Genomic DNA, 23551 nt, shown 5'->3' on the forward strand with positions numbered 1-23551 from the left:
ACCTCATGATCCACCCGCCTCAGCCTCCCAAGGTGCTGGGATTACAAGCGTGAGCCACTGCGCAAGGCCAGAGCCTGTTTTTGAAGGCTATCCAGGCCAGTGGAACTCTAGTGCAAAGAAAAGTTCTGGCCTGAGCTGGTGCTCCAGAGCTGTTGACACGCAAACCAAAGGAGTTAGCACAGAGGGAGAGACTCCCCCCAGGATCGCGCCCTGGGCTCCTAAGGCTCACAGGTCACAGAGGAGGGACCGATGACGTAGGAGGAACACCAGGAGGGAGGAGGACCTCCAGGTGGGGCATAATGGCTCACGCCTGTAATCCCAGCACTTTGGGAAACCAAGGTGGGCAGATCACTTGAAGTCAGGAGTTCGAGACCAGCCTGGTCAACATGGCAAAACTCCATCTCTACTAAAAATACAAAAAAAAAAAAAAAAAAAAAAAAAAAAAATTAGCTGGGCGTGGTGGCACACCTGTAATCCCAGCTACTCCAGTGGCTGAGGTAGGAGAATCACTTGAGCCCGTGAGGCAAAGCTTGCAGTGAGCCAAGATTGCACCACTGCACTCCAGCCTGGGTGACAGTGCGACTCTAACTCAAAAAATAAGTAAATAAATAAATGAGTCAACAGCAGCATCAGACTTGCCCTTGGGATTGGCACGGAGAGGTCAGTGGCATCCTTGAGTTTAGGTGGCGGTGGGAGCTGATTCTGCCAGGTCTCAGAGAAAGAGGAGGGTGTTGCAGGCAGAGGATGGAAAACGAGTTTGCTGCTAAAGGAAGCAGTAATGTAAGGCAGCTGGAGGGGAGGTGGGGTCAACAGTGTTTGGCTTTTAGGAGAACGTGCAGCATGTCTGGGTGCTGATGTTAGTGATGAAGTAAAGGAGAATGAATGACACAGAGGGGAGGTCTGTGGCCAGCGGGTGAGAGGGGTTGTGATCGGACCCACAGTGTGGTGGACTTGGAACACAGTGAGTAGCGCCTCTGGCAACACCTGCTCTGCCCACCTGTGCCCAGCAAGGCTGAAGAATGAGCTCCAGACTGGAATCAATGAGTTCCAGGGGGACTGGGCCAAGCAGCACCATCTGTGCACCCGGTTGGTGTAGCAGGGACCTGGGTTGCTTATTATCTGAAGAACAGGGTGGTAAGTCTCTGCCACTATACAGGTAAAGCGCTTGGCGCTGTAAATGCTCAGTCAGTGCAGACATCTCAGTGTTCTAGACAGAAACCTAGGAGTCATCTGAACTTCCAGCCTGCTAGGAACATGAGGAGAGGGACCTTGTTGCACCCAAGGCTGGCGTCTGTGGAGGGGACTCAGCGGGACACAGGGCAGCCAGGCACCACCCCCACCCGACTCCTAGTCTCTGATGCCTCTCCCTGCCCTTCATTCCAGACTAGGTGCCGCAAGTGCCCTGGGGAGACCCAGGAGTAGGGAGGGCATTGGGAGCACCAGCACCTGGCCACTGGCAAGGAGCAGAGACACCGAAACCAACACTCCCAGCGGCGCTGGCCACGGTGGCTCTGCCCCTCCCTCAACAGGTGCTCCTGGGGCCGACGCTTTTCTTCCCACCAGACCCTCCCCGCCAGAGGCTAGAACCTGCTGATAGCAGCTAGAGCACAGTGGGGGGCCATGAGAAAGACACCAGTTATCCATCTGGTCTTCCTGGGACCAGGGCCAGGGAGCCGGTCCCCTCTCCCGTGGGTTGGGGAAAGATGCTGCAGCCTGTGGATCTCCTACCCCTTTACTCCCTCACCCAAGTGCCCTTCCCAGAGGAGCGGACGACTCCTGTCTGTTCTCCCGGCTATAGCAAAGTCTGCGCCCAGCGCCCGCGCCCCACCCTGCCCCCGGGGACCTGGCTGGCGGGTTCCTGAGGATGGTCTCGATCTCGGGACCGGGGCAGGCAGGTGAGGGTAGGGGATGGTAGGTGGGCGCGGCGAAGGGAGAGGAGGGACCCGGCCCCGCGCGCATGGACCCAGTGGGGGGCGCGGGCGCGGCCCCGCCCCGTCCCGCGCGTCCCCGCCGCGGCCGGCGCGCGCTCCCGGGAGGCGGCAGCGGCTGCAGCGTCGGTAGCATCAGCATCAGCATCAGCGGCAGCGGCACCGGCCTCGGGCGGGGCCGGCCGGACGGACAGGCGGACAGAAGGCGCCGGGGGCGCGCGTCCCCACCGGGCCGGCCATGGAAGGCGCCTCCTTCGGCGCGGGCCGCGCGGGGGCCGCCCTGGACCCCGTGAGCTTTGCGCGGCGGCCCCAGACCCTGCTCCGGGTCGCGTCCTGGGTGAGTGGTCCCTGCCCGGGCCCCCGCTCCCGCCCCTGCCTCGCGACCTTCAGGCCCCTACCAGCCCCCTGCCCCCTGCTTCTCGCCCCCCAACCTCACTCACTCTCCTCTTCGCCGGCCCCTCCCCCGCCGGCCTCAGGTTGGGGTGACGTCACCGGGCAGGGCGCGCCCACCTGCGGGCGGGGGAGGGGCCGGCGGCGCCGGAGAGGGACCTTGAGAGGTCACCGCCGGTCGCCCCTACCCCTACCTCCTCCCCGGGTCTAATTCCAGCCCCTTTCCGCAGCCCTTACTCCGTTTTTCCTGTTCTCGTGACCTGGAAGCAGGGACGGGGTGGGGACGGGATTCTCCGAGGGGCAGGAGGGGGCTACGGGAACCGAAAAGCGCCTCCCGTTCCCCCGCACACACACCCTCGGGGCTCCTCGGCAGGGAGCCTGTCCCCTGGACCCCAGTTCCAGCTGTGAGTTGAAGGAGGAGAGGCTCTGGGCTGGGAGAGCTTCCTGGCGGAGGTGTGGGAGGCAGGTTTGGGGGCAGCCTAGCCCACTGGGGCGTCCCTGGGAGGGCCCTGCTGCTCCTTCCCCCCGGCAGGGGAGGTGGCAGTTGGGTGCCGAGTTCTGGGTTTTGTCCAGGTGGCAACCTCTGGGCCATCCGCAACCCGGCGCCTGTCTTGGAGGAGGGCGGTGCCCACGGAGGGGCAGGGGCTTTGGCCTCCCCTGAGGAGTGGCTCTGACCAGACCGGGAGGCAGGACGCTGCGTTTTGGTCCGAGCGCATGTCCCGACTTGTGGCCCACTCTTGGGGACAAGTGCATGTCCCGGTTTCCCCCTCGGCTCGGTCTCTCGGAGCTGGAGCGGGAAAGGAGCGAAGGGATGAGGTTGAGGCTGGAATTATTTTCTTGGAAACACAGGGCTGCCCCGTGCAGCGCTGGTTAAAATGACTGCGGTCCCCCTCATGCCTGTCTCCCCGAACTGGTGGGCAGGAGGCCTTGAGGTTTGACGGAACCCCAGAGGTCAACCGTGTCATCTTTTCAGCCCAAACACTTACAGGTGATATTAATAATCAGTCACGTGGGGGCTGTCATCCCTCGGGTACCAACCAAATGCAGGAAGCTGGATGGACATGTCTGTCCCAGCACTCGATGAGCTGTGCCCGTCACCCTATTTGCATGCTAGAAAACAGGCCAGACAGTTCCCAACCGCGCAGGAAGCAACAGCTCCGCTGCCTCCATACCCTCCCTCCCGCCCCGCTCTGCCCGCTCCACTCTCACCTCCCCTTCGCCCTGCCGGCTCCTGCGTGGGAATCGCGGGCCCAGGTGAAGGCTCCTGTTCCCACACTCTTGAGTGGGCTCTGAGGGGACCCCACGGGCCTACGCGGTGCAGAGTACCTGGCTTGAATCAGCCCCGGCTTTTGTCAGCCATGTGATCCCGGACAAGTCACTTCACCTGTTGGGGTCCCAATGTCCCCATTTATAAAGAGAAGAAGAACAATGGCGATCCCACGGGGACTTTCTGAGGATTTGGTGAGGGGACGCATGTAAAGTGGCTGTTTAACACAATGTCTGGGCATAGTAGATGCTCACTAAACGGGCCGTGTTGTCAATAATTACTAAATACGCGAGGGTTTGGGAAAGGAAGAGGTGACGCCGCCCCCCACCCAGATACGGGCCTGGGAACGCAGGGACAGGCCCAGGGGCGTGGGCGCTCGAGGTGGGCTCGCAGAGGTCGGGTCGCCGCAGGGCCCTGAGCGCCGCGCCGCACGCAGGTGTTCTCCATCGCCGTCTTCGGGCCCATCGTCAACGAGGGCTACGTGAACACCGACAGCGGCCCCGAGCTGCGCTGCGTGTTCAACGGGAACGCGGGCGCCTGCCGCTTCGGCGTCGCGCTGGGCCTCGGAGCCTTCCTCGCCTGCGCCGCCTTCCTGCTGCTCGATGTGCGCTTCCAGCAGATCAGCAGCGTCCGCGACCGCCGGCGCGCGGTGTTGCTGGACCTGAGCTTCTCAGGTGGGCGGGGCCGGGACGCGGAGCTGGGGGCTGGGGCGGTGAGCGTGGAGGGGGCGGGGCCTGGGCGGGGAACACCGCCGGCGTTTCTAGCTGGGCGTGGCCATGCCGAGGGGCGGGGACTGAGGCAGGGCGTGTCAATGGGCCTCCCGGGTGGGCGGGGAGGGGGCGGAGCCCGGACGGGGAGCGCCGCGGGACTTTCTAGGTAGGCGGGGCCCGGGTCTGGCGCTCCTGGGTGGGCGGGTCAGCGCAGGGGACGGAGGCGGGACCTCGCGCCACGCGGCGAGCCCAGGCGAGGCGCCCCGAGCCTCGGGCCCACCGACCTTTCCTCCTCCGGGCGAGGCCGCCGTGGGCCACCGCGTGGAGCGTCGCCCTGACGCGCCGCACTGTTCGCAGGACTCTGGTCCTTCCTGTGGTTCGTGGGCTTCTGCTTTCTCACCAATCAGTGGCAGCGCACGGCGCCAGGGCCGGCCACGACGCAGGCGGGGGACGCGGCGCGGGCCGCCATCGCCTTCAGCTTCTTCTCCATCCTCAGCTGGGTGAGCGCGGGGCCCGGGAGGGCGGGGCGAAGGGGCGGGCGCTCTGCTGATCCCGGCTGACCCCGCTGACCCCGCCCCGCGCAGGTGGCGCTCACCGTGAAGGCCCTGCAGCGGTTCCGCCTGGGCACCGACATGTCACTCTTCGCCACCGAACAGCTGAGCACCGGGGCGAGCCAGGCCTACCCCGGCTATCCGGTGGGCAGCGGCGTGGAGGGCACCGAGACCTACCAGAGTCCGCCCTTCACCGAGACCCTGGACACCAGCCCCAAAGGGTACCAGGTGCCCGCCTACTAGCGGCTGGCAGGCACAGACCAGAGCTCCAAGGCCACCCCACCAACGCAGGCCCCAGGGTCTCCAGGACCTCCCTAGGGTCCTTCCAGCTCAGCGTCAGGGACAGAGTGGGTAGCCGCTTTGGGCCATCCGGGGCCAAGAGGGGGTGGACCCTCGCGTGTCTAGGCTGTCCCCTGCCAAGTTCCCCCAGTCCCTCAGCACCTGGCCCCAGGACTGAGGTCCTGAGAAGGGGATAGCACTGCCCAGGACGTGTGTCCCTAGCCTGGAATGGACTGGCCTGGGGAAGGCATTCCCCTCTTGCGCCACACCTGCTCACTCGGGTGGGGGGTCCAGCTGCCCTCTACGATCAGGTGCAGGGACTGCCCAGGACAAAGCGGGGGCAGGGGAAAGACACCACCCTCGCCCCGAGCCTGGGGATCCTGGCCACTGTTCCCATCTCATGTCCCTGTGGGTAGTGACTGTCTCGTTTCTGTCATGGTGGTGCGTCCCGTTCGGAGCCACTCTCCACTTTCTCTCACAGGCTCCTAGAACAGCCCGGCCCTGTCAGTGTTGTGATCATGGTCCAGTCTTCGGGTTTCACCTCCTAGTACTCCGCAAGCTGCTCCTCTGTCTGTGGCCCCGGCCCCTGCCCAGGTGTGGGTGGTTCTGGCCAGGAAGGCACAAGGTAGCTGTGGGCCAAGACACCAGCCCTGTCCCAGCCCTTCAGTAAGACCTTGCCAGAAAAGGAGAAGGATGCCTGGGTGCCAGGCAAGACAAGCCCCTCAGCAGGAGAGAGGCCCAGAGGCTCCAGCTGGCCACCGTGCCCCACGAGATGGCCCCTGTGTGGTTCCCTTTACTTTGGCTTCCTGGCCCAGTCCCTGCCTCTCCACCTGCACCCCGCTTCCTGGCCCAGTCCCAGGTTGGAGTCCCTCTGCGTAGCTGACTACTCATGCATTGCTCAAAGCTGGTTTTTCACATTAAGTCAACACCAAACGTGGTTGCCACATTTCATCAGACAGACACCTCCCTCTGGAGATGCAGTTGAGTGACAACCTTGTTACATTGTAGCCTAGACCAATTCTGTGTGGATATTTAAGTGAACATGTTTACAATTTTTGTATATATCACTCTCTCCCTCTCCTGAAAGACCAGAGATTGTGTATTTTCAGTGTCCCATGTTCCGACTGCACCTTCTTTACAATAAAGACTGTAACTGAGCTGACTGTGACCTGGATGCTCCTGGAATCATTTCTACCCCTTCCCTTCTGGTGCCAGGGATTGGGATCTGAGAGGCACCAGGGCCCCACAGGAGGGGACAGGGAGGTAGAGGCCAGGCTGACCCCCAGGCTCTGGGGGCTCCAGGTCCATAGGTCCCCACCACCACGTATCCCACTAGTCTGGTTCTCTAAAATGCTGCGAGACCCTTTGTTTTTTTTGTTTGTTTTTGTTTTTGTTTTTGAGATGGAGGTTCACTTTGTCGCCCAAGCTGGAGTACAGTGGTGCAATCTCCGCTCACTGCAACCTCTGCCTCCCAGGTACAAGCAATTCACCTGCCTCAGCCTCCAGAGTAGCTGGGATTACAGGTGCCCGCCACCATGCCCGGCTAATTTTTGTATTTTTAGTAGAGACGGGGTTTTGCCATGGTGGCCAGGCTGGTCTCAAACTCCTCACCTCAAGTGATCCACCCACCTTGGTGTCTGTCAAAGTGCTGGGATTATAGGCATGAGCCACAGCGCCCGGCCGGTTTTTTTTTTTTTTTTTAAGACGGAGTTTCACTCTTATTGCCCAGGCTGGAGTGCAATGGCGTGATCTCGGCTCACCGCAACCTCTGCCTCCCAGGTTCAAGTGATTCTCCTGCCTCAGCCTCCCAAGTAGCTGGGATTACAGGCATGCACCACCATGCCCGGGTAATTTTGTATTTTTAGTAGAGATGGGGTTTCTCCATGTTGGTCAGGCTCAAACTCCCGACCTCAGGTGATCCACCCACCTCGGCCTCCCAAAGTGCTGGGATTACAGGCGTGAGCCACCACACCCGGCCCAGAGTGAACCTGTTTTTTTGTGTTTTTTGAGGGAAAAATAAATAAATAAACAGATGCCTAGGCTAGAGTGCAGTGGCGAAATCTTGGCTTACTTTAACCTCTGGCTGGCTGCAACATCCACCTCCTGGGCTCATGTGATCCTCCCCGCTCAGCCTTCTGAGTAGCTGGGACCACAGGCATGTGCCACTATGCCCAGCTAATTTTAAAGTTTTTTGTAGAGATGGAGTCTCCTTATATTGCTTGGGCTGGTCTTGAACTCCTGAACTCAAGTGATCCTCCCACCTTGGTCTCCTAAAATGCTGGGATTTCAGGCATAAGCCACCGCGTCCGACCCTGATGATTTCACTCTTATGTCCTAGCTAGCATTCTATAACGCTGACGAGAGTGATGCTAATGGTACCATTTGCATTGTTTATAAGTTATCTTGTTGGTAATGATTTGTAGGGTTCTTTTCTGTAAATCCTCGTCTAGTTAAGAATTGCTTATCATTGATCCTGCTTGGTCCTTGATGGTTTGTTTTCTCTCTTGCTGTCGGGGGGAGCAGTCACAGTTTTTCGCATGTCCTCTTCTCGCCACCTTCTATTCCTGGGACTCCTGTAAGATTTGCCGTGAAGCCTCCAGTGCCAGGTCCCTATTCCATGGCCTTCCATGGCCACGATCTTCCCCACTTCTCACCGCTACCTTTTGCAGTTACATCCCCCAGCTTGGGTTTACTGTTGAACCCATCTTTTAGGGTTTTGTTTGTTTTTTGAGACGGAGTCTTGCTCTGTCGCCCAGGCTGGAGTGCAGTGGCACCATCTCCGCTCACTGCAAGCTCCGCCTCCCGGGTTCACGCCATTCTCCTGCCTCAGCCTCCCGAGTAGCTGGGACTACAGGCGCCCGCCACTACGCCCGGCTAATTTTTTGTATTTTTAGTAGATGGGGTTTCACCGTGTTAGCCAGGATGGTCTCGATCTCCTGACCTCGTGATCCACCCGCCTTGGCATCCCAAAGTGCTGGGATTACAGGTGTGAGCCACAGCGCCCGGCCCCATCTTTTGGGGTTTTTATCTCAATTACTTTTTCACTCCTAGGATTTTTGAGACAGAGTCTCACTCTGTCACCCAGACTGGAGTGCAGTGGTGAGATCTCAGCTCACTGCAACCTCCACCTCCCAGGCTCAAGTAATTCTTGTGTCTCAGCCTCCCAAGTAGCTGGGATTACAGGCATGCACCACTACACCTGGCTAATTTTTTGTATTTTTAGTAGAGATGAGGTTTCACCATGTTGGCCAGGCTGGTCTCGAAGTCTTGACCTCAGGTTATCCACCTGCCTCAGCCTCCCAAAGTGCTAGGATTACAGGTATGAGTGACTGCACCCAACCTCATTCCTAGGATTTTTAACTGGTTTTTTTTCATAACCTCCTGGTTGAGTGAAGCACAGCTAAGAACCATCTCTGGAGCCAAAATGCTGGCTTTGCCACTTTCTAGCTCAGTCATCCTGGGTAAGTTTCTCAACCTGTCTGTGCCTCAGGTTCTCCTTCTGTAAAAGGGTCATCGTGGTTCCTATGGCGTGGGAGGGTGACGATTACTGTGGTGAGGCGTGTGGAGCTTGCAGCAGTGCTTGTCACAGCAACTGCCACTTAAGTGTTGCCTCATATTCCTCTAGTTCTTGCTCCTTAAGAAGTCATTTTTTAGCCAGGGGCGGTGGCTCATGCCTGTAATCCCAACACTTTGGGGGGCCGAGGTGGGCAGATCACCTGAGGTCAGGAGTTCGAGACCAGCCTGACCAACATGGAGAAACCCTGTCTCTACTAAAAGTACAAAAAATTAGCCAGGCATGGTGGCGTATGCCTGTAGTCCCAGCTACTTGGGAGGCTGAGACAGGAGAATCGCTTGAACCCAGGAGGCGGAGGTTGTGGTGAGCCGAGATCATGCTATTGCACTCCAGCCTGGGCGACAAGAGCAAAACTCCATCTCAAAGAAAAGTAATTTTTTGCTGAACACAGTGTCTCATTCCCGTAACCCAGCACTTTGGAGGCTGAGGCAGGAGGATTGTTTGAGCCCAGGAGGTCAAGGACAGCCTCGGCAACATAGCAAGACCCCTTCTCTACAAAAAATATTAGCTGGGCATGGTGGCGCCCACCTGTAGTTCCAGCTACTCAGGAGGCTGAGGTGGATCACCTGAGCCTCAGGACGTCAAGACTGCACTAAGCTGAGATCACACAACTGCACTCCAGCCTGGGTGACAGGACAGGGCCAGACCCAGAAAGAGAAGTTATTTCCAATAACCTTAAGGAAACAGCCCATTTCCCAGACTGCTCTACTCTTCTGTGGGGCTGGTCTTGCTTAGAAAACTACCATCCCCCCTGCCAAGTGGGCATCAGCTGTGAGGCGCCTCTGGTGTGGGGGGAATGCAGGTGGCCCCTACCCAGCCTCTCATCTCCTAGCTGGCCCCAGCATGGCCATCACCCAGGGGACACAGTTGAGTCCCACTGTCCAAGTCCTCAGCTTCAGGGAGGCAGTGCCAATGCCACCGCGTGGCTGACCCAGCCCCTCTGCAGCCACTGACTTTTGCTCTTCATCACCATGGGAGCCCCTTTTCGCTTGCTTTAGAGAAATATCCCCACTTTCTCTGATCTGAGGACATATTCTTGGCCTTATTTGAATGTGGCTGTGTTTAGAGCTTTTTTCCTACTTATATGTGCTGGAAGCAGAACGTGATTACCGTATGTGTCTGGTCTCCCTCCAAAAACCCTAGATCCAGATAATTACACTCAAATTATTTTGCTGCAGTATTTCAGATGTCCCTACCACCCTGTTTCTAAATTTGGCTTCAGGGAGTACTCAGAAGACAGAGAAGCTCAGAACACCAGCTATGCATGGTATTGCAAAATAAATTTATTTGAAGATAAACTGTCTTATAAAAGGTCAGAGGCAATTTGAGATCCCAGATTCAGCTTGTCTCATAAAAAGATTCAACTTCAAGTAGCACAATTTCTTGTCTGCTTTTAATCCTGAACATTCTTGAAGCACGAAACAGCCAACTGTTTACACAACACACATCTGTGACATCTGACTCTGGCACCAGTGGCGCCGCAGCTTTCAGCTCTGAGGCTGCAGAGGCTGCAGCCCTCAGCTTCGGGAGGGCCCAGATCAGGCCACTGTGACCTCTGGCTTTGCCAGCAACAACAGGTCCCAGCATCCCAGCCCTTCCCTCCCCTGGCGCCTCCCAAAAGCACAAGAATGCAAACCGAGACTGGCCCACCACTGAGGCAGGGGTGGACTCCCGCCTGAGTGTGCCAACAGGGCGGGTGGACCGTCCTGGGGACTTCCTGGTGGGCCTGGCCAACCAAGAGGCCAGGTGGCCTCACCGGGCCTTACCTGGCTGCCTGGCAGCCCGGAAAGGAAAGAGTAAAGACGCTCATGGTGTGACGGCTCTGGCCACGCTGGCGGGAGCTACGTGATGATCCTGGCGATGGCTTGCAGAGAGGGGAAGTCGTCGTCCCGGGCAGCATGCAGCGCCTGGTGGCTGCTGGCGTCGCCATGCGCGAGCACCTGCTGGCAGGTGGGGCACACACGGCAGTCCAGGCCCGCCTGCTGGGTGGTGGCCTGCCACGCGCTCTTCTTGTTCTTCTTGGACTTGGTGCTGAGAGGCTTCTCGCGGTTGCAGAAGTCCGTGTGTGCAGACAGGAGCTCCTGCTGCTTGGCCGTGTCGGGCAGCAGGACCAGCAGCTCATTAAAGACCTTCTGGAAATTCTCCCCCAGCAGGTCCCGGCAACTCTTGTAATACTGGGCTGCGGAGATCAGGCCCTGCCGCCGGAGAGCCGGACTCAGTCATCCCCTCTGGCCCGGGCCCTGGATGAAGATGGGCTGGCCACCCCGCCCCGGGCCCGCCTGACCTGTCTGAACTCCCCTGAGTGGCTCCTGAACTCGCTGAAGCGGGCCTCGTCGCTCTGCAGGAAGTCCCTGATGGACTGGATGAGCTGAAGGTTCCTCTCCCGGAAGTTCTCGGGGACTAGGTAGGCCCGTGGGGCAGGCGGCGGCCTGGGTCTGGGGGTCAGAAGGTAAACAGGAGATGGAGGCTTCAGCTTTTGGAGTGGCCCAAGGGGAGGGTACCCTTCCTCCACCCCCAGTGGACACCAGGCAGCCCGCCCACACTTACACTTTTGTCATGGTGGTGGTGGCAGGGCTGGGGACACAGGCCGGGTGGGGGCTAGGCAGAAGGCCAGAGAAGCCGGGGGGTGGCTTGCTGACTGGGGGCACCAGGCCCGGCGGGGGTGGGGGAGGCGTGCCCTTCAGGAGCACCACAGCGCTGAAGCCTGAGGGGTGGCAGGACAAGACCCAGAGAGGACCCTCGCTGACTGCGGGCTGCCTGGCCTTCAGGGCCAGCTTCTGTCTACAGCCACCCCTTCCCTGCAGGGCAGGTGCAGGGCCAGCACCCACACCATTGCTTCTGGTGTGGCAGGCCCAGCCCACACAAGCTCATGCACCCTCAGACCTGGGAGGCACCATGAGGGCCGGTCTCACAAAGGCAAGGAACACAGGACGGTTAAGGGGAGGCTGGAGGTCACGTGGGTGGCCGATGGCGGCACACAGGGCTCCCCACCACCCAGATGCAGACTGTGCCTGCGGCTCCAGCCTGACCCCGGCCCCTCCTGACACCCAGGGAGCAGGCCTGAGCCAGCACGCGTACCTGGGGGCGGCGGCATCCGGGGCGGGCAGGGGCCGCCGAGCGCTGGGAAGTCCTCCTGTGGCGTGGGGCAGGGGAAGGACCCCAGAGGCCTTGGGAGCCCTGGGGGTTCCTTGGGGGTACTCCGAGCCAGGGCCGGGCCCTCTGTGTGTCCATTAACGACGACGGCAACTGGCCCCTCGGCTCTGCTGGCAGGAGCTTCCGGGGCCTGCAAAGCCCCTGGGGGACAGGTAGTGGGTGGGGGCTGTGGCAGTGTGGTGCCCGGCTTCTCCGAGCCCACTTTCTTCTTCTTGCCAACCTTAGAGGGCTGGATGGAGGCCGGCCCCAGTGTGGAGGAGACGGAGCCCGTGGGGCGTGTGCTTAGAAGCTCCTGCACGGCCGGGCTGCCGCCCTCCTCCTCCTGTGTGAGGGGCAGGCCGCCCTTCCTGCTGCCCCTGCTCCCCTTCCCAGCCTTCCTGGTGGGCTGGCCGCTGCCGGTAGCCTGCGCCGAGAGTGGGGGCTGTGCTACCTTCTTGCTGCTACTGCTGCTGTTCCAAGCAGAGACGAGGCTGGTGGGGGTGGTGCCAGGCTTGGGCACCGAGGATACCAGGGCAGGGAAGTCCTCCTCCTGGAAGGCACTCCTGCCTCTGGCAGGGATGGCGTACGGCAGCACCAACCCCACAGGGCCCGGGGTTGCTGCAGTGGAGCAGGAGGAGGAAGTGGAGGCAGAGAGGCTGGGGAAGTCTTCGTCCTTGAGCTTCGGGCTGGGTGGTGGGAGGGTGCTGGGTGCAGGGATGCACAGCTGGTCAACAGCTATCAGGCCCCGTGACTCCACATCTGCCCTCCCGGCACCCACCTGTGGCCGCCCGCACCCACCCACCATGCACCATTCACCCCTGGGCACCCATACTCTCACCCTGGTACCCCCACACACCCTGGGGCGGCTGGGCCCGTCACCGAGAAGGCTTCTTGGCTTACAGGACCATTTGTCGAGGTTTCCTTGGGGCCTATGAAGAACACAAGGCCCCCAGGTCAGGTCAGGGTGTGGGGACAGGCCCTCTGGGGACTGGGAGTGCAGGGTGCTCTTCAACCTCCCAGGTGAAGGCCTGGAGCGTCCCAGGCACCGTGCCCGTCAAGAGCTGGCCACTAAGCTGGACATGGTGGCTCACACCTGTAATCCCAGCACTCTTGGAGGCTGAGGTGGGCGGATCACCTGAGGTCAGGAGTTTGAGACCAGCATGGCCAACATGGTGAAACCCCATCTCTACTAAAAATAGAAAAATTAGCCAGGCGTGGGGGCAGCCGCCTGTAATCCCAGGTACTTGGGAGGCTGAGGCAGGAGAATCACTTGAACCCAGGAGGCAGAAGTTGCAATGAGCCGAGATCGCGCCACTGTACTCCAGCCTGGGTGACAGAGTGAGACTGTGTCTCACAAAACAAACAAAAAAGAGCTGGCCACTGACCTCTTAGCCTGGGCAGAGCTGCCACCAAGTAGGGCTGACTCACCTGGGCCTTCGCCCTGAGTCCGGGGTGAGCGCCGGGGGCCACGGGGATCCTCAGGACCCCGCGCCGCTGCCTCCTCCTTCTTGGGCCGACCACCTTCCTCCTGGTCCTCACTCCTGCGAGCCTCCTCCTGCTGCTGTGCGGCCACGGAGGCCCGGACGGCAGCTGCTACTTCTCGGTCCTCTTCTTCCCTGGGACAAGGACGCCAGCCTTCAGGCTGAGCATGGCCCGAGACCAATGCCTCAGGCGGGCAGTGCCTGGGCCCAGTGTGTAGGGCGATTATCTGGGGTCTGATGCCTCTGCCCTGCAGGACTGCCAGGGCAGTGCTTCCTCGTACAGTTGCGGTGACTGCCCAATTGACACAGGCCTCTTTCACCCACCCCAACCCTGGGATCTGTGGCTGTGGCTAGACCTGGAAGAAAGAGGAAGAAACTTCTGCTCACCAAGGACACTGAACAGACCCTACTGCCACTGAGGACCCCAGAAACTCTGGCCACAATCCCTGACCCCATCCCTACTCCCAGCTTGGCCACTGGCCACGGTCACCACAGGAGAATGTCAGCGGCACGCAAGGCCCCCCACCTTTTGTACCTCCAGCTTCCTCGGCGGCTCTGCTGGGCTCCGCGAGTGCCGGCCCGGGCCACTCGGCCCTGGCGGCTGTACCTGTCCACCTCCTCGTAGTCTTCGCCACCAACGACCCCTGCGGCCAGCAGACAGCCTGTCACTTCCCGGGACCCCGGGACGACAATAGGAGGAACAGGCCTGCCGTCAAGGCCACACCCGGCCAATGCTCAGGCCTGGACAGCAGAGACTTTCCTACCCACAGCGCACATGAGCCCGGGCATGGCACAGGAGCCTTGCAGGGTCCACGCCAGCCACGGATGGCACAGGAGCCTTGCAGGGTCCACGCCAGCCACGGGCCTCTACGACCTGGGTGCCAAGTCACAGGAGCAGTGGGAAGGGAGAGGAGGAGGGTCCCCGAGCCCCAGGTGGGATCTGCATACAGCAGATGCTCAGTAAAAGCCTCCTGGTCCAGGGAACGGCCCCGGGCACCCAGGGCAGCAGATTCGAGACCCTGAGGGAGCAAGAGCTCCTGGCACACAAGGGGTGCTCAGGCGCTCCAGCCTGGCCGGAGGGTGGGAGGTCAGCTCCTGCACCCACAGCTCGGTCTAAGGCTCCAGAGCAGGGCATGGTCACGTGGCCCCACCTGTGGGCATCCAGGCCAGGTGCCCGCTCACCCTCGTTCCGGCGCGAGTGCCGTGGCGCGTAGCTGAACTGCAGGTCGATCTGGCGGTTCTGGCGCGCCTCGGCGCGGCTGCGACTGTGGCAGGCCGTCCTGTGGGCCTTGAGGTCGATCTCGGTGCGGAAGGCGTGGGTGAACTGCTCCGTGCTGCAGCGGCCTTCCTCACACAGAAAGTGCTTCTCCCGGAAGTGCTCACGCAGGTAGGCATAGTCGCTGGCAGGAGATGGGGTGTCGGTAGGAGGGCTGCAGCCCGGTTAGCCCCACGCCCTGGGGGAGGGAGGGTCATCTGTCTGTCTGCTGCCCGGCCCACCTGTAGTAGTCCTGGGCCCCGTCCGAGTCGCAGAAGTGGCAGAAGTAGTGGTCGCGGCGCAGGTGCTTAAGCAGCTCATCATTGTCCAGGTAGCGCTCGTCACAGAACTTGCAGAGCGGGTGCCCACGGTGCGACGTGTCATCGGGGTCACCCTGCATGCGATGCCGGGCCAGGTCCTTGCGCGAGTACCACTTGCGCTCATATGTGAAGATCTACAAAGCACAGGGGGCTGGGCACAGGCTGGGGGACCCCGGGCCTCCTGCCTCTTCCCACAGGCCAGTGGCGGAGCAGCAAGGGGCAGGAGAGGGCCCCGCCAGCCACCAGAGGCCTCCCTGCCACGTGCAGCCTGACCCTCAGGGGGCCATCCAGGGCCAGCAGCAGGTGGACAAGTCCCTCCCAGCCGTGTGGCCGCATCCCTTGCACCACCCACCACCTAGGCTGTCTCCGGGGTCGCCGGGGGGCACACCTGGAGGTGCTGGAGGCACAGCCGGCAGCAGAAGAGCTCATGCTGCCTCCGCATGTGCTGCTCCAGGTCCCCGAAGAGGCTGAAAGGCGGCAGCTCGGGGCACCGCGGGCACTCGTGCTGCAGCAGCTGCCTAGGAAGACACCGAGAGCCGCCCACGGCCCCAGGACATTCAGTGTCACCGCTGGGAGTGGGGCCACTCACCAGGCCCCAGGCCCGTGACCCAGGACAGATGCAAGGCCACGGGTGGGGTGGAGTCTGCACATGGCCTGGGTCAGAAGCCTGGCTCTAGCCCTGAGCCCATGGGCTGCCCCTCCCCTGAGGCCAGCCCTGGGACAGCTGTGCCCGTTACAGGATTTTCAGGCCACGGGCCTGGCTCACACAAGCTCGTGTGCCCCTCAAGGTGCCCCTGAGGCAGGTGATGTGCCACCTGGGCATGCCTTTCCCCAGCGCAACCGCCAGCTCTAGCCCCAGGAGGGCCTGGTAAGCCTCCCCAGTCACAGGATGGAAACCCAGGCGCCTGGCCCCAGCACTGGTGCACAACGTGGCCCCCGAAGTGCCTCCGGTTGTGAGGAGAGTGGGACGTGAAGGGCCACAACCACAGGGAGGCCAGGACCCAGGGAGAGGCCCTGCTCACCTGTACAATGCATACACCTTTCCATCTGCAAAGTAGATATCATATTTCTTCTCATGCTGCAGCTGGTGGATGGGGATGGTGGCGAAGGCAGGAAGCTTCTTCCCAAAGACCACCTAGAGCCAAAAACCAGAGGGGTGGTGAGCAGGACTGGGACGGGACCCCCACCTGGGAGGCAACGGAGGCTCAGAGGCAAGGGAGCCCTCATGGCCCCTCTGAGTAGGAGTGAGGCATAAAGAGTCCTCCTAGGAGGCCCCAGCAGGCAGCGGCCCCTGGCACCCTGGCCTAGGCCTCCCCTCCTCACCCCAACCCGCTTGCCTAGGGCCAAGGACAGAGGACAGAGACACAACGCCCGGCCTCTCCACCAGGGGGCGGCCAGGCCAGTCCCGAAGCGGCCACGCCCCACCTGCCGGGGCCCTCACCCGGTGGCTCCACCCTGCGGGGAGCAGAGCAGCTGTCGCTCTGCGGAGCTTTCCAGGACAGAGAAGAAACGTGTTCCAAGCAGCTGCTAAGGGAATACCAATGGCTGCCAGCCGGGAATACATCAGGTGACAAGTCCCAGCTACCCTGTCCGGCGCCCCACCCCCACGTTTCCACGGCGCCTCCACGGCACGAGGCTCAAGCCGACCACTTCAGCTCCGTGCATACTCAGCAGGCGCTGCAGAGCCTCTGCGTGGGCCCCTTCCCAGGGGCCTCGCACCTGCAAAGCTGGCTGCCAAAGGACTTGCCCCTGTCTGCCCTGTGCCTCCAGATGGCCCCGGCATCCCTGCTCAGCTCAGCACCCCTGCTCTCCACGAAGCTCTGCTGGGAAGGACCCTCGCTGCCCCCACGCCAGCAGAGATTGGTGCCACCCACCCCTTGGGTTGGTCAAGCCCCCTTCTGGCTCCATCACTGTCCCAAGCCTGGCACTGGTCACTTGCCTCGGCTCTGGGCCCTTAGAGCAGCTCAAGGCCTCAAGGACACATCCAGGGCAGGGGGATGTCCTCACCTTGACAAGGGTCACGCCAAGGTCATGTTAAGTTTAGCCTTAGCCAAAGAGAATGTCGGGCTGGAACGGCCGTGATGCTGGGAAACCTGAGGCTTGGCAGGGAGAGCCAGTCCCACACGTGCTCAGGGGGTCCTGGGGTGGTCTCTGTCCCCCAGAGCAGGTGGTTAAATCTGGCTCCCCAGGAGGGTCTGGAGCGCCAGAAGAGCTCAGCCTCCACTTCTGCCAGGACAGGCTGCTGCACTGCGAGGAGGGTGCCCCCACGCCACCGACAGGAGCCGCTTCCACGAGGGCGGGGTGGGCCATGCGGGTTGCAAGAGCAGCAGCCCAGGCCTTTCCTCCCCTGGTCACATCAGGCAAGGCTGGGCAGGATGAACCTGGCCGCCCCTGTGTCCCCGTCAACATGCTGGGCTCAGGTGGGCACTTCATCACAGCTGCCTCCCACGCACGACGTCTTCAGATGGGAGTCGCAGCCCCACCCAGAGCCCCATTACAAAGGCTACCAGTCACTGCGGGCCACACCACCCTGACCTGTCCCCTGGCTCCCCTCCTCCGGAGCAGCCTCTCTGCACACCCCAAACACGGGGAAAGGCCCTGGGCCTCGTGTGGTCTCTTTTCACCCAGCCCTGCCTTCCACTGACTCCCAAGGGAGCCTCTCCAGCCCGACCCTCACAGGCGCCATCTGTGGAGCCACTCGGTGCTGCTGGGACGCAGAGCACGAGCCTCCTCGGGGAGCTGAGTACCGGGACTCCCGGGAACCAGACAGGGCCACTCCCCCACCACAGCTCCTGAAGCAGCAAGCAGGCGGGCAAGGAAGCCAGTGTCTGCCTGTGAGGCGGCCAGGCGAGCAGCCTGTGAGGGAAGCCCCCAAGGCTGCCAAAAAGCATCCGAGCCCATCAGACTCCAAGAAGAAACGACTTCCTTCCCCAGAGAAAACCTGTGCCAGGGGCGTCCCCAGCCCCACCTCCCCACTTTGGCACCCCTCCTTTCAGCCGCATGCTGTCATCCACCCGGGGTGGCAGGGACTCAGACTGCGGGCACAGGGGCATCCCAGGCACCCCTAACATGTAGCCAGCCTCTAGTCGTGCGTCCCGAGTGCCACCCATGTGCGGGCACAGGGCCAGACCCCGCTCAGGAGCACGTAGACTCCTCTGTCCTTGCCGCCTGGAGACACCAACGCCCCATGCAATGCTAGCACATCGCAAGTCCCGAGAAACCTATGTGGGACGGCACTGGTGGGGCTGGCGGACTCGGTCAAGGCAGCCTCTCTGAGGCCAGGGAGCAGCCGGGGGTGAAGGAGCTGCGGGGAGCTGGGCAGAGGCAGGGCCAGGCTGGGCGGGTCCCAGGTGCACTGACAGCACCCAGATGAAGGACCCAGGGTGGGCCAGCACGGGAGGGCGACATGCCCCATGTGGAGTCTAGATGGGCGTCCATCTGCACAGCAGCTGGGGCAGCTGCTCTGAGCGCCAGGGGCAGCAAGACCCAGGGTATTCATCCCTCCTGAACAGCTGGGAGGGGTCAGCCACGCAGGGCACCTGAGCGGAGCAACAAGACGGGAAAAGAGACACTGGGCGGGCTCAGGAACAGCAAGAGGCTTGTGAAAGAACAATGGCTGCGAGCAAGGTGGGCCCAAGGCCGCAATCACTGGAGCAGGAGGGCGTGCAGGTCTGGGGCTCCAGGGCCGGAGTGGGAAATACCACCTGCTGGTGGGGGCCTGAGTTGCCCAACCTCAGACAGGCAGGGAGACCAGGACTGGCCGCCCAGACCTCAGGAGCGGGCAATGGGACAGCAGTGCAGCCTGGCATGGCCAGCATCGCCCTCCCTGAGGGTGAGGAGGGGGCTGGACGAGGCTGTGCCCCACAGCACGGTGGCCAGGCTGGAGTCAGGCACGGTCCACTAAGGAGCCAAACAGCAAGACCCCCCCCTGCCTGGTGGTTCCAGCACAGCCAGGCTGGGAGTAGGGGACGTAGGGGACATGGAGGCCAGGGGGAGATGCCTGGGGTGGGACTTGGGGGCCTGGGGGAGATGCCTGGGGTGGGACTTGGGGGCTGGAGGAAAATGGCTGGGTTGGGACGTGGGGGCCGGGGGGAGATGGCTGTGGGGGGGACGTGGGGGCCGGGGGGAGATGGCTGGTGCTACAGAGGGAGACAACAGGTCTAGGTCACCCCAGCACGAGAGGGTCACGTGTCTGAGGACAGAAGTACAGAACCCATGAGGAGAGGCTTGGGGATGGGCTATGCAGCAAATGATCGGGGGAAGGGCACTCTACGTGAGCCCTGGAGACAGCCAGGCTAGGCCCCAAGGAGAGTGAGAGGCAAATGGGGTGAGGCCTGCTTAGGAACAGGAGGCCCCCAGGACCCCCCACAGGGACAAGTGTGGTGTCTGCCTGGGGCCTTGCTGCTCTACACGCCCCAGCGTGTCATGGGCACACAAAAGGACAGCGGTGAGGGCCCGCCCACACATGGGGAGGGGGACCCTGAGGATGGCTCCCAGGGCCATCTAGAGAGCCTAGACCTCCAAGGAGCCCAGATGGGGACAGCAACAGCAGGGAGCATCTTACAGAGGGCCAGGGCCACGGGGGACAGGAGCGGGGTGGGGGGACAGCAGAAGCAGGGAGCATTTTACAGAGAGGGCCAAGGCCACGGGGGACAGGAGCGGGGTGGGGCGACAGCAGAAGCAGGGAGCATTTTACAGAGAGGGTCAGGGCCACGGGGGACGGGAGCGGGGTGGGGGGACAGCAGAAGCAGGGAGCATTTTACAGAGAGGGCCAGGGCCACGGGGGACGGGAGCGGGGTGGGGGGACAGCAGCAGCAGGGAGCATCTTACAGACAGGGCCAGGGCCACGGGGGATGGGAGCGGGGTGGGGGGACAGCAGAAGCAGGGAGCATCTTACAGACAGGGCCAGGGCCACGGGGGACGGGAGCGGGGTGGGGGGACAGCAGAAGCAGGGAGCATTTTACAGAGAGAGCCAGGGCCACGGGGGACAGGAGGGGGTGGGGGGACAGCAGAAGCAGGGAGCATTTTACAGAGAGGGCCAGGGCCACGGGGGATGGGAGCGGGGTGGGGGGGGTGACAGGAGGAGTAGGAAAGCATGACCTGAGCCAGCATGTCACCCTCCTGACCTGGGACCCTGGGTAACTGTGGGCTGGCCCTCTGCGCCCCCTCCCACTGCCTGCCTGTAAGGTGCAGGTGGACTGCCCTGTGGGGCCTGCAGCCTCATCAGGACTCCTGCAGTAACACCAGGGACCAGAGCAAGCTGGAGAGCAAGATGCAAACAGCAGGAACCGCCCCTTGAGAAAGACACAGCCAGGAAAGAGGCCCAGAACGTGGGGCTCCACCACCCCAGGACCTCTGTCAGCCATGGCCGAGACCAGCGCCCCCGCCTCCCACGGAGGGGAGCCTGCCTCGGCTTCCACCCTGAGCACCTGCCAGGGGTCAGGCCCATCTGGCTCCTGGCCTGAGCAGCAGCTGCAGCCTCCACAGGGAAGGCCTGGGTCCAGGTGTGTGAAACTAACAAGCACATGGAGCCAGCTGATTCCACATGGCATCCTGGACACTTTCCTCATAATTTTCGCAAAACCTTAGTCCCATATGGGAGGCCAAGGCAACGCCAGGGTTCAGAAGTTGAGGGGTGCAGTGGGAATTCCTGAGCATGCATGGGACACAGAATATACTCAGGGGATAGTGCCGAACTCAGTAAGGGAAAAAGAAGGCTAGAGTGAGGCGGCAAGCTCAAGATGGGAAGAAAACAGGACGAATGCAAAGGAGAGGAGACCAACAAACAGCAAACTTCCCAGGAGCCCCTCCAGCCCAGTAAGGCGGGGCAGGCCCTAGAGGAAGCCGGCTGGGGGCGCCCAGTGCCAAACCACACCCCGGCTGACAGCTCATGTCCACAGCCCCCGGCCACAGAGCTCCTGGAGGGTGTGGAGCCTACAAAGAATGAGAGCGGGCAGAGGCCGCCGGAGTAAGCATATGCAGATGGTCGCTCATGTCTTGCATCAGACCTGCAGCCTGGGTCGGGACCTCACGTGCCAAGAACTCTTTAGCGTCTTCTTTCCGGAAGGAAGCTACAGGTGTGCTGGGAAACCTAGCTGTTGGAGAATGAGGTCATGCTACGCAGGACTGGCTGGCAAGGCCGGCCCTGGCAAAGCCAGGAAGCGCCCTGAGGAAGCCACGGGCCAAGGTCCTCTGTGACTGTTCCTGCACCCCAGATCTCCCCGGGGTCTGCGTCAGCCTCCTCCCGTCACATGACAGACTGATAGAAACTCCAAATGTCTTTTTCCAAAAATGGCACAGAGTACATGCCCACAAATTGCTCAGAAAATTGCAGCGTCTCTTCAACTCCTTCGATGTAAATGTCTACTTATAAAAAAGAAAGAACAGGAAAAAAAGAAAGAACCTATACCTCAATAGTGCTCTGCATCACTTCTGGGGAGAATAAAGTTAGATTCCTAGCAGATGTCACCAGCCGAAGCCTTCTATGAACAAACCGGGGGAATTTCACAATGCTGGAATCAAACAAATCTCTAAGATCAGCAAACCAACGGGCTCCAGCCCGGTGCCCACAGCCAGCAGCTGGCAGTGCAGTGAGGGTGGAGGAACGCTGCATGGTATCCTCTGACCCCTCCAAGGCTTCCAAGCCTGTACAGTCAAAAACGTCTCCCATTCACTGCGCAGATGAGCGCCAAAGGGGGCGGCGGCGAGGAGGAGGAAAACTTCCTAACACTTTTCTCCCTTCCCGCCAAGAAGCGGGAGGGGGCCTTCCCCTCTGACGGGCAGGTCTCCTTCCGAGTCTAGTGTCACCTCCACTCCACAGAGGTAAACGTCAGTCTCGGAAGGAGTTTGCTCAGGGTCATCCAATGGGGGCCCACAAACACAGCTGGGCTGAGAATGCCCGAAGTTTGACGCCCTGTTTCCAGGACGGATGGCCTCCGCAGAGTCCCCCTTGTCTTGTTTCCTCGACCCGAATGGAGGCCCCTGGAAAATAAACTCCCGAAGACGAGCAGGTCACCGAGTTCTCCATCTGATCAGGCCCCTTCCTGAGGCCCAGCAGGAACCCCCGGGACACGAGGGAATTCCCCAGGCTGTCCCCACAGGGCTTGCCCCCACCTCCAACCCGCTCGGCCGCCTCCGGCCTCCAAGCCCCAACGCCCCGCCGTCAGCCGCACGGCCGGGACCCCGCCCTGGGTGGCCCCACCAGGCCTCTCTCGGAAGCCGGTGCCGCCGGGCCCACGGCCGGACCTCAGTGAGGCAAAGTCCCCATCCGGTCGCCGGGAGCCCCGCTGCCCCCAGGCCGCGCCCCCGGCGCCTCGCACCTGGCGCAGCTCCTCGCGGCACACGGCGCAGTAGCGCTGCTCGCAGAGCACCCGCATCTTGGTGGAGCAGCGGTAGCACACCGGGTGGTCGCAGCGGCCCAGCGCCGTGGCCTCCAGGTCTCCGCAGCACAGCACGCAGCTCCCGCCTCCCCGCTCAGGAGCTGCCGCCGCCGCCGCCGCCTCCAGGGCCGCGCGCTGCCCCTCGGCACCCCCCGCCGCCGCCATGGTCCAGGATCCGGCCCCCTCTCGGCCGGCGCGGCGCCGCGCGGCCTCGCTCCCGGCGGGCCCGCCCCTTCCGGGCAAACGTCACCGCCCCGCCCAGTAACGGGCCCGCCCGGCGGAAGTGCGCGTCGCGACTTCCGCCTCAGCGAGGCGCCGGCTAGAGCGGTGGCCTTGGTAGAGGCCGCTCTAGCCTGAGCCGACCGCTCGGAGGTCCGCGCGGCGCGCGCGGCCACGCAGCCAGCCCCGGGCTCCTCTGGGCCACGCGTGTCATGTCAGCCCTCGCCGGGCTCCACGGACTGGCGTTGTCCGATGAAACACGGGACAACTGGTTTGAATCTCAGATGAACAAGGGGTCATGTCTTAGTGTAAGTATAGCCCAAATATTGACGGGCTAGGCTCATACTAAAATGCTGCTCCTTATCTGAAAGTGACATTTAACTGGACCTGCCGTATTTGTATTTGCTAAATCTGGCCACCTTATTAGGAAACCGGTCTCTGGTATTTGGAACACACACAAGCCTGGTCCTGCCTCCACTTCCCTAATGCCCTGTTTAAATCCCTACATGAAAGACAACGTGAAAGGCAGCACGTGGTGACGTCCATCTCGCAGCCCAGGGCAGTCTCGCCAGGCCTGCCCAGAAGGGGCCTCTGGAAGGCAGGAACAGAACCCGTCCTCTTTACGCTGGCCCCAGCACGGGATGTGTTTGGATGGATGCTGCAGTAGCAGGGCCTCCTCCCTACCCTTGAGGGCCAGGCACACTCAGGACCTCCCTCCCTCTGCCATCCAGAAGGCTGGTCCAGATCTAAACCCTACTGGAAAAGAGGCAGTAAACTGTATAAATGAGCCTGAACTTTACTTACTTTATTTGAGACCGGGTCTTGCTCTGGCTGTAACACCGTGGTACGATCACAGCACACTGAGACCTCAACCTCCTGGGCTCAAGTGATCCATGCCCAGTGAGCTTGGACTTTAGAAACAGACACATATGGGCTTGAAACCCCAATTTTGCCACTTGAAAAAAGCTGTCAGGCACAGTGGCTCAAGCCTGTAATCCCAGCACTTTGGGAGGCTGGGTGGCCTGGATTGCTGGAGCCTAGGAATTTGAGACCAGCCTGGCCTACA

At 61.6% G+C, this 23551-nt stretch overlaps 2 protein-coding genes across 23 annotated transcripts; one reads left to right on the forward strand and one right to left on the reverse strand.

The window, feature by feature from the left end:
* Nucleotides 1–1978: 1978 nt before the first annotated feature.
* Nucleotides 1979–6293, forward strand: SYNGR3 (synaptogyrin 3). Of its 2 annotated transcripts, none has more exons than XM_054454751.2 (4): nt 1979–2265; nt 4022–4259; nt 4653–4795; nt 4880–6293. In XM_054454751.2, exons 1-4 carry the CDS (start codon nt 2167–2169, stop codon nt 5087–5089), a joined length of 690 nt encoding a protein of 229 aa, XP_054310726.1. In that variant the 5' UTR covers nt 1979–2166; the 3' UTR covers nt 5090–6293. The 2 variants fall into 2 exon arrangements, with proteins under 2 accessions (XP_054310726.1, XP_054310727.1); XM_054454752.2 differs by lacking the exon at nt 1979–2265 and adding an exon at nt 2411–3779.
* A 3667-nt stretch (nt 6294–9960) lies between these two features.
* ZNF598 (zinc finger protein 598, E3 ubiquitin ligase) lies at nt 9961–22503 on the reverse strand. 21 transcript variants are annotated; one of them, XM_054454759.2, is made up of 12 exons: nt 22207–22503; nt 15910–16022; nt 15276–15405; nt 14810–15021; nt 14495–14712; nt 13839–13956; nt 13260–13447; nt 12688–12760; nt 11778–12535; nt 11247–11403; nt 10984–11134; nt 9961–10894 (listed from the first exon to the last, which is right to left on the reverse strand). In XM_054454759.2, exons 1-12 carry the CDS (start codon nt 22429–22431, stop codon nt 10541–10543), a joined length of 2697 nt encoding a protein of 898 aa, XP_054310734.1. In that variant the 5' UTR covers nt 22432–22503; the 3' UTR covers nt 9961–10540. The 21 variants fall into 21 exon arrangements, with proteins under 21 accessions (XP_054310734.1, XP_054310732.1, XP_054310728.1 ...); XM_054454757.2 differs by having other exon boundaries at nt 12670–12760; XM_054454753.2 differs by having other exon boundaries at nt 12670–12760; nt 14495–14742.
* Between the last annotated feature and the right edge of the window lie 1048 nt (nt 22504–23551).

This window comes from Pongo pygmaeus, chromosome 18, assembly GCF_028885625.2.
Source record: "Pongo pygmaeus isolate AG05252 chromosome 18, NHGRI_mPonPyg2-v2.0_pri, whole genome shotgun sequence".
NCBI classification, from domain to species: Eukaryota; Metazoa; Chordata; class Mammalia; order Primates; family Hominidae; genus Pongo; species Pongo pygmaeus.

Excerpts from the sequence above, each read along its gene's own strand:
- SYNGR3 (XM_054454751.2), top strand. The coding sequence starts at position 2,167 with ATGGAAGGCGCCTCCTTCGGCGCGGGCCGCGCGGGGGCCGCCCTGGAC. Across the intron at positions 4,260-4,652 it reads GCTGGACCTGAGCTTCTCAG|GACTCTGGTCCTTCCTGTGG; the intron begins GTGGGCGGGGCC and ends CACTGTTCGCAG. Across the intron at positions 4,796-4,879 it reads TCTTCTCCATCCTCAGCTGG|GTGGCGCTCACCGTGAAGGC; the intron begins GTGAGCGCGGGG and ends CGCCCCGCGCAG.
- ZNF598 (XM_063655050.1), bottom strand. The coding sequence starts at position 22,431 with ATGGCGGCGGCGGGGGGTGCCGAGGGGCAGCGCGCGGCCCTGGAGGCG. Across the intron at positions 16,023-22,206 it reads GCCGCGAGGAGCTGCGCCAG|GTGGTCTTTGGGAAGAAGCT; the intron begins GTGCGAGGCGCC and ends TTTTGGCTCTAG. Across the intron at positions 11,404-11,777 it reads CCGGATGCCGCCGCCCCCAG|GCTTCAGCGCTGTGGTGCTC; the intron begins GTACGCGTGCTG and ends GCCACCCCTCAG.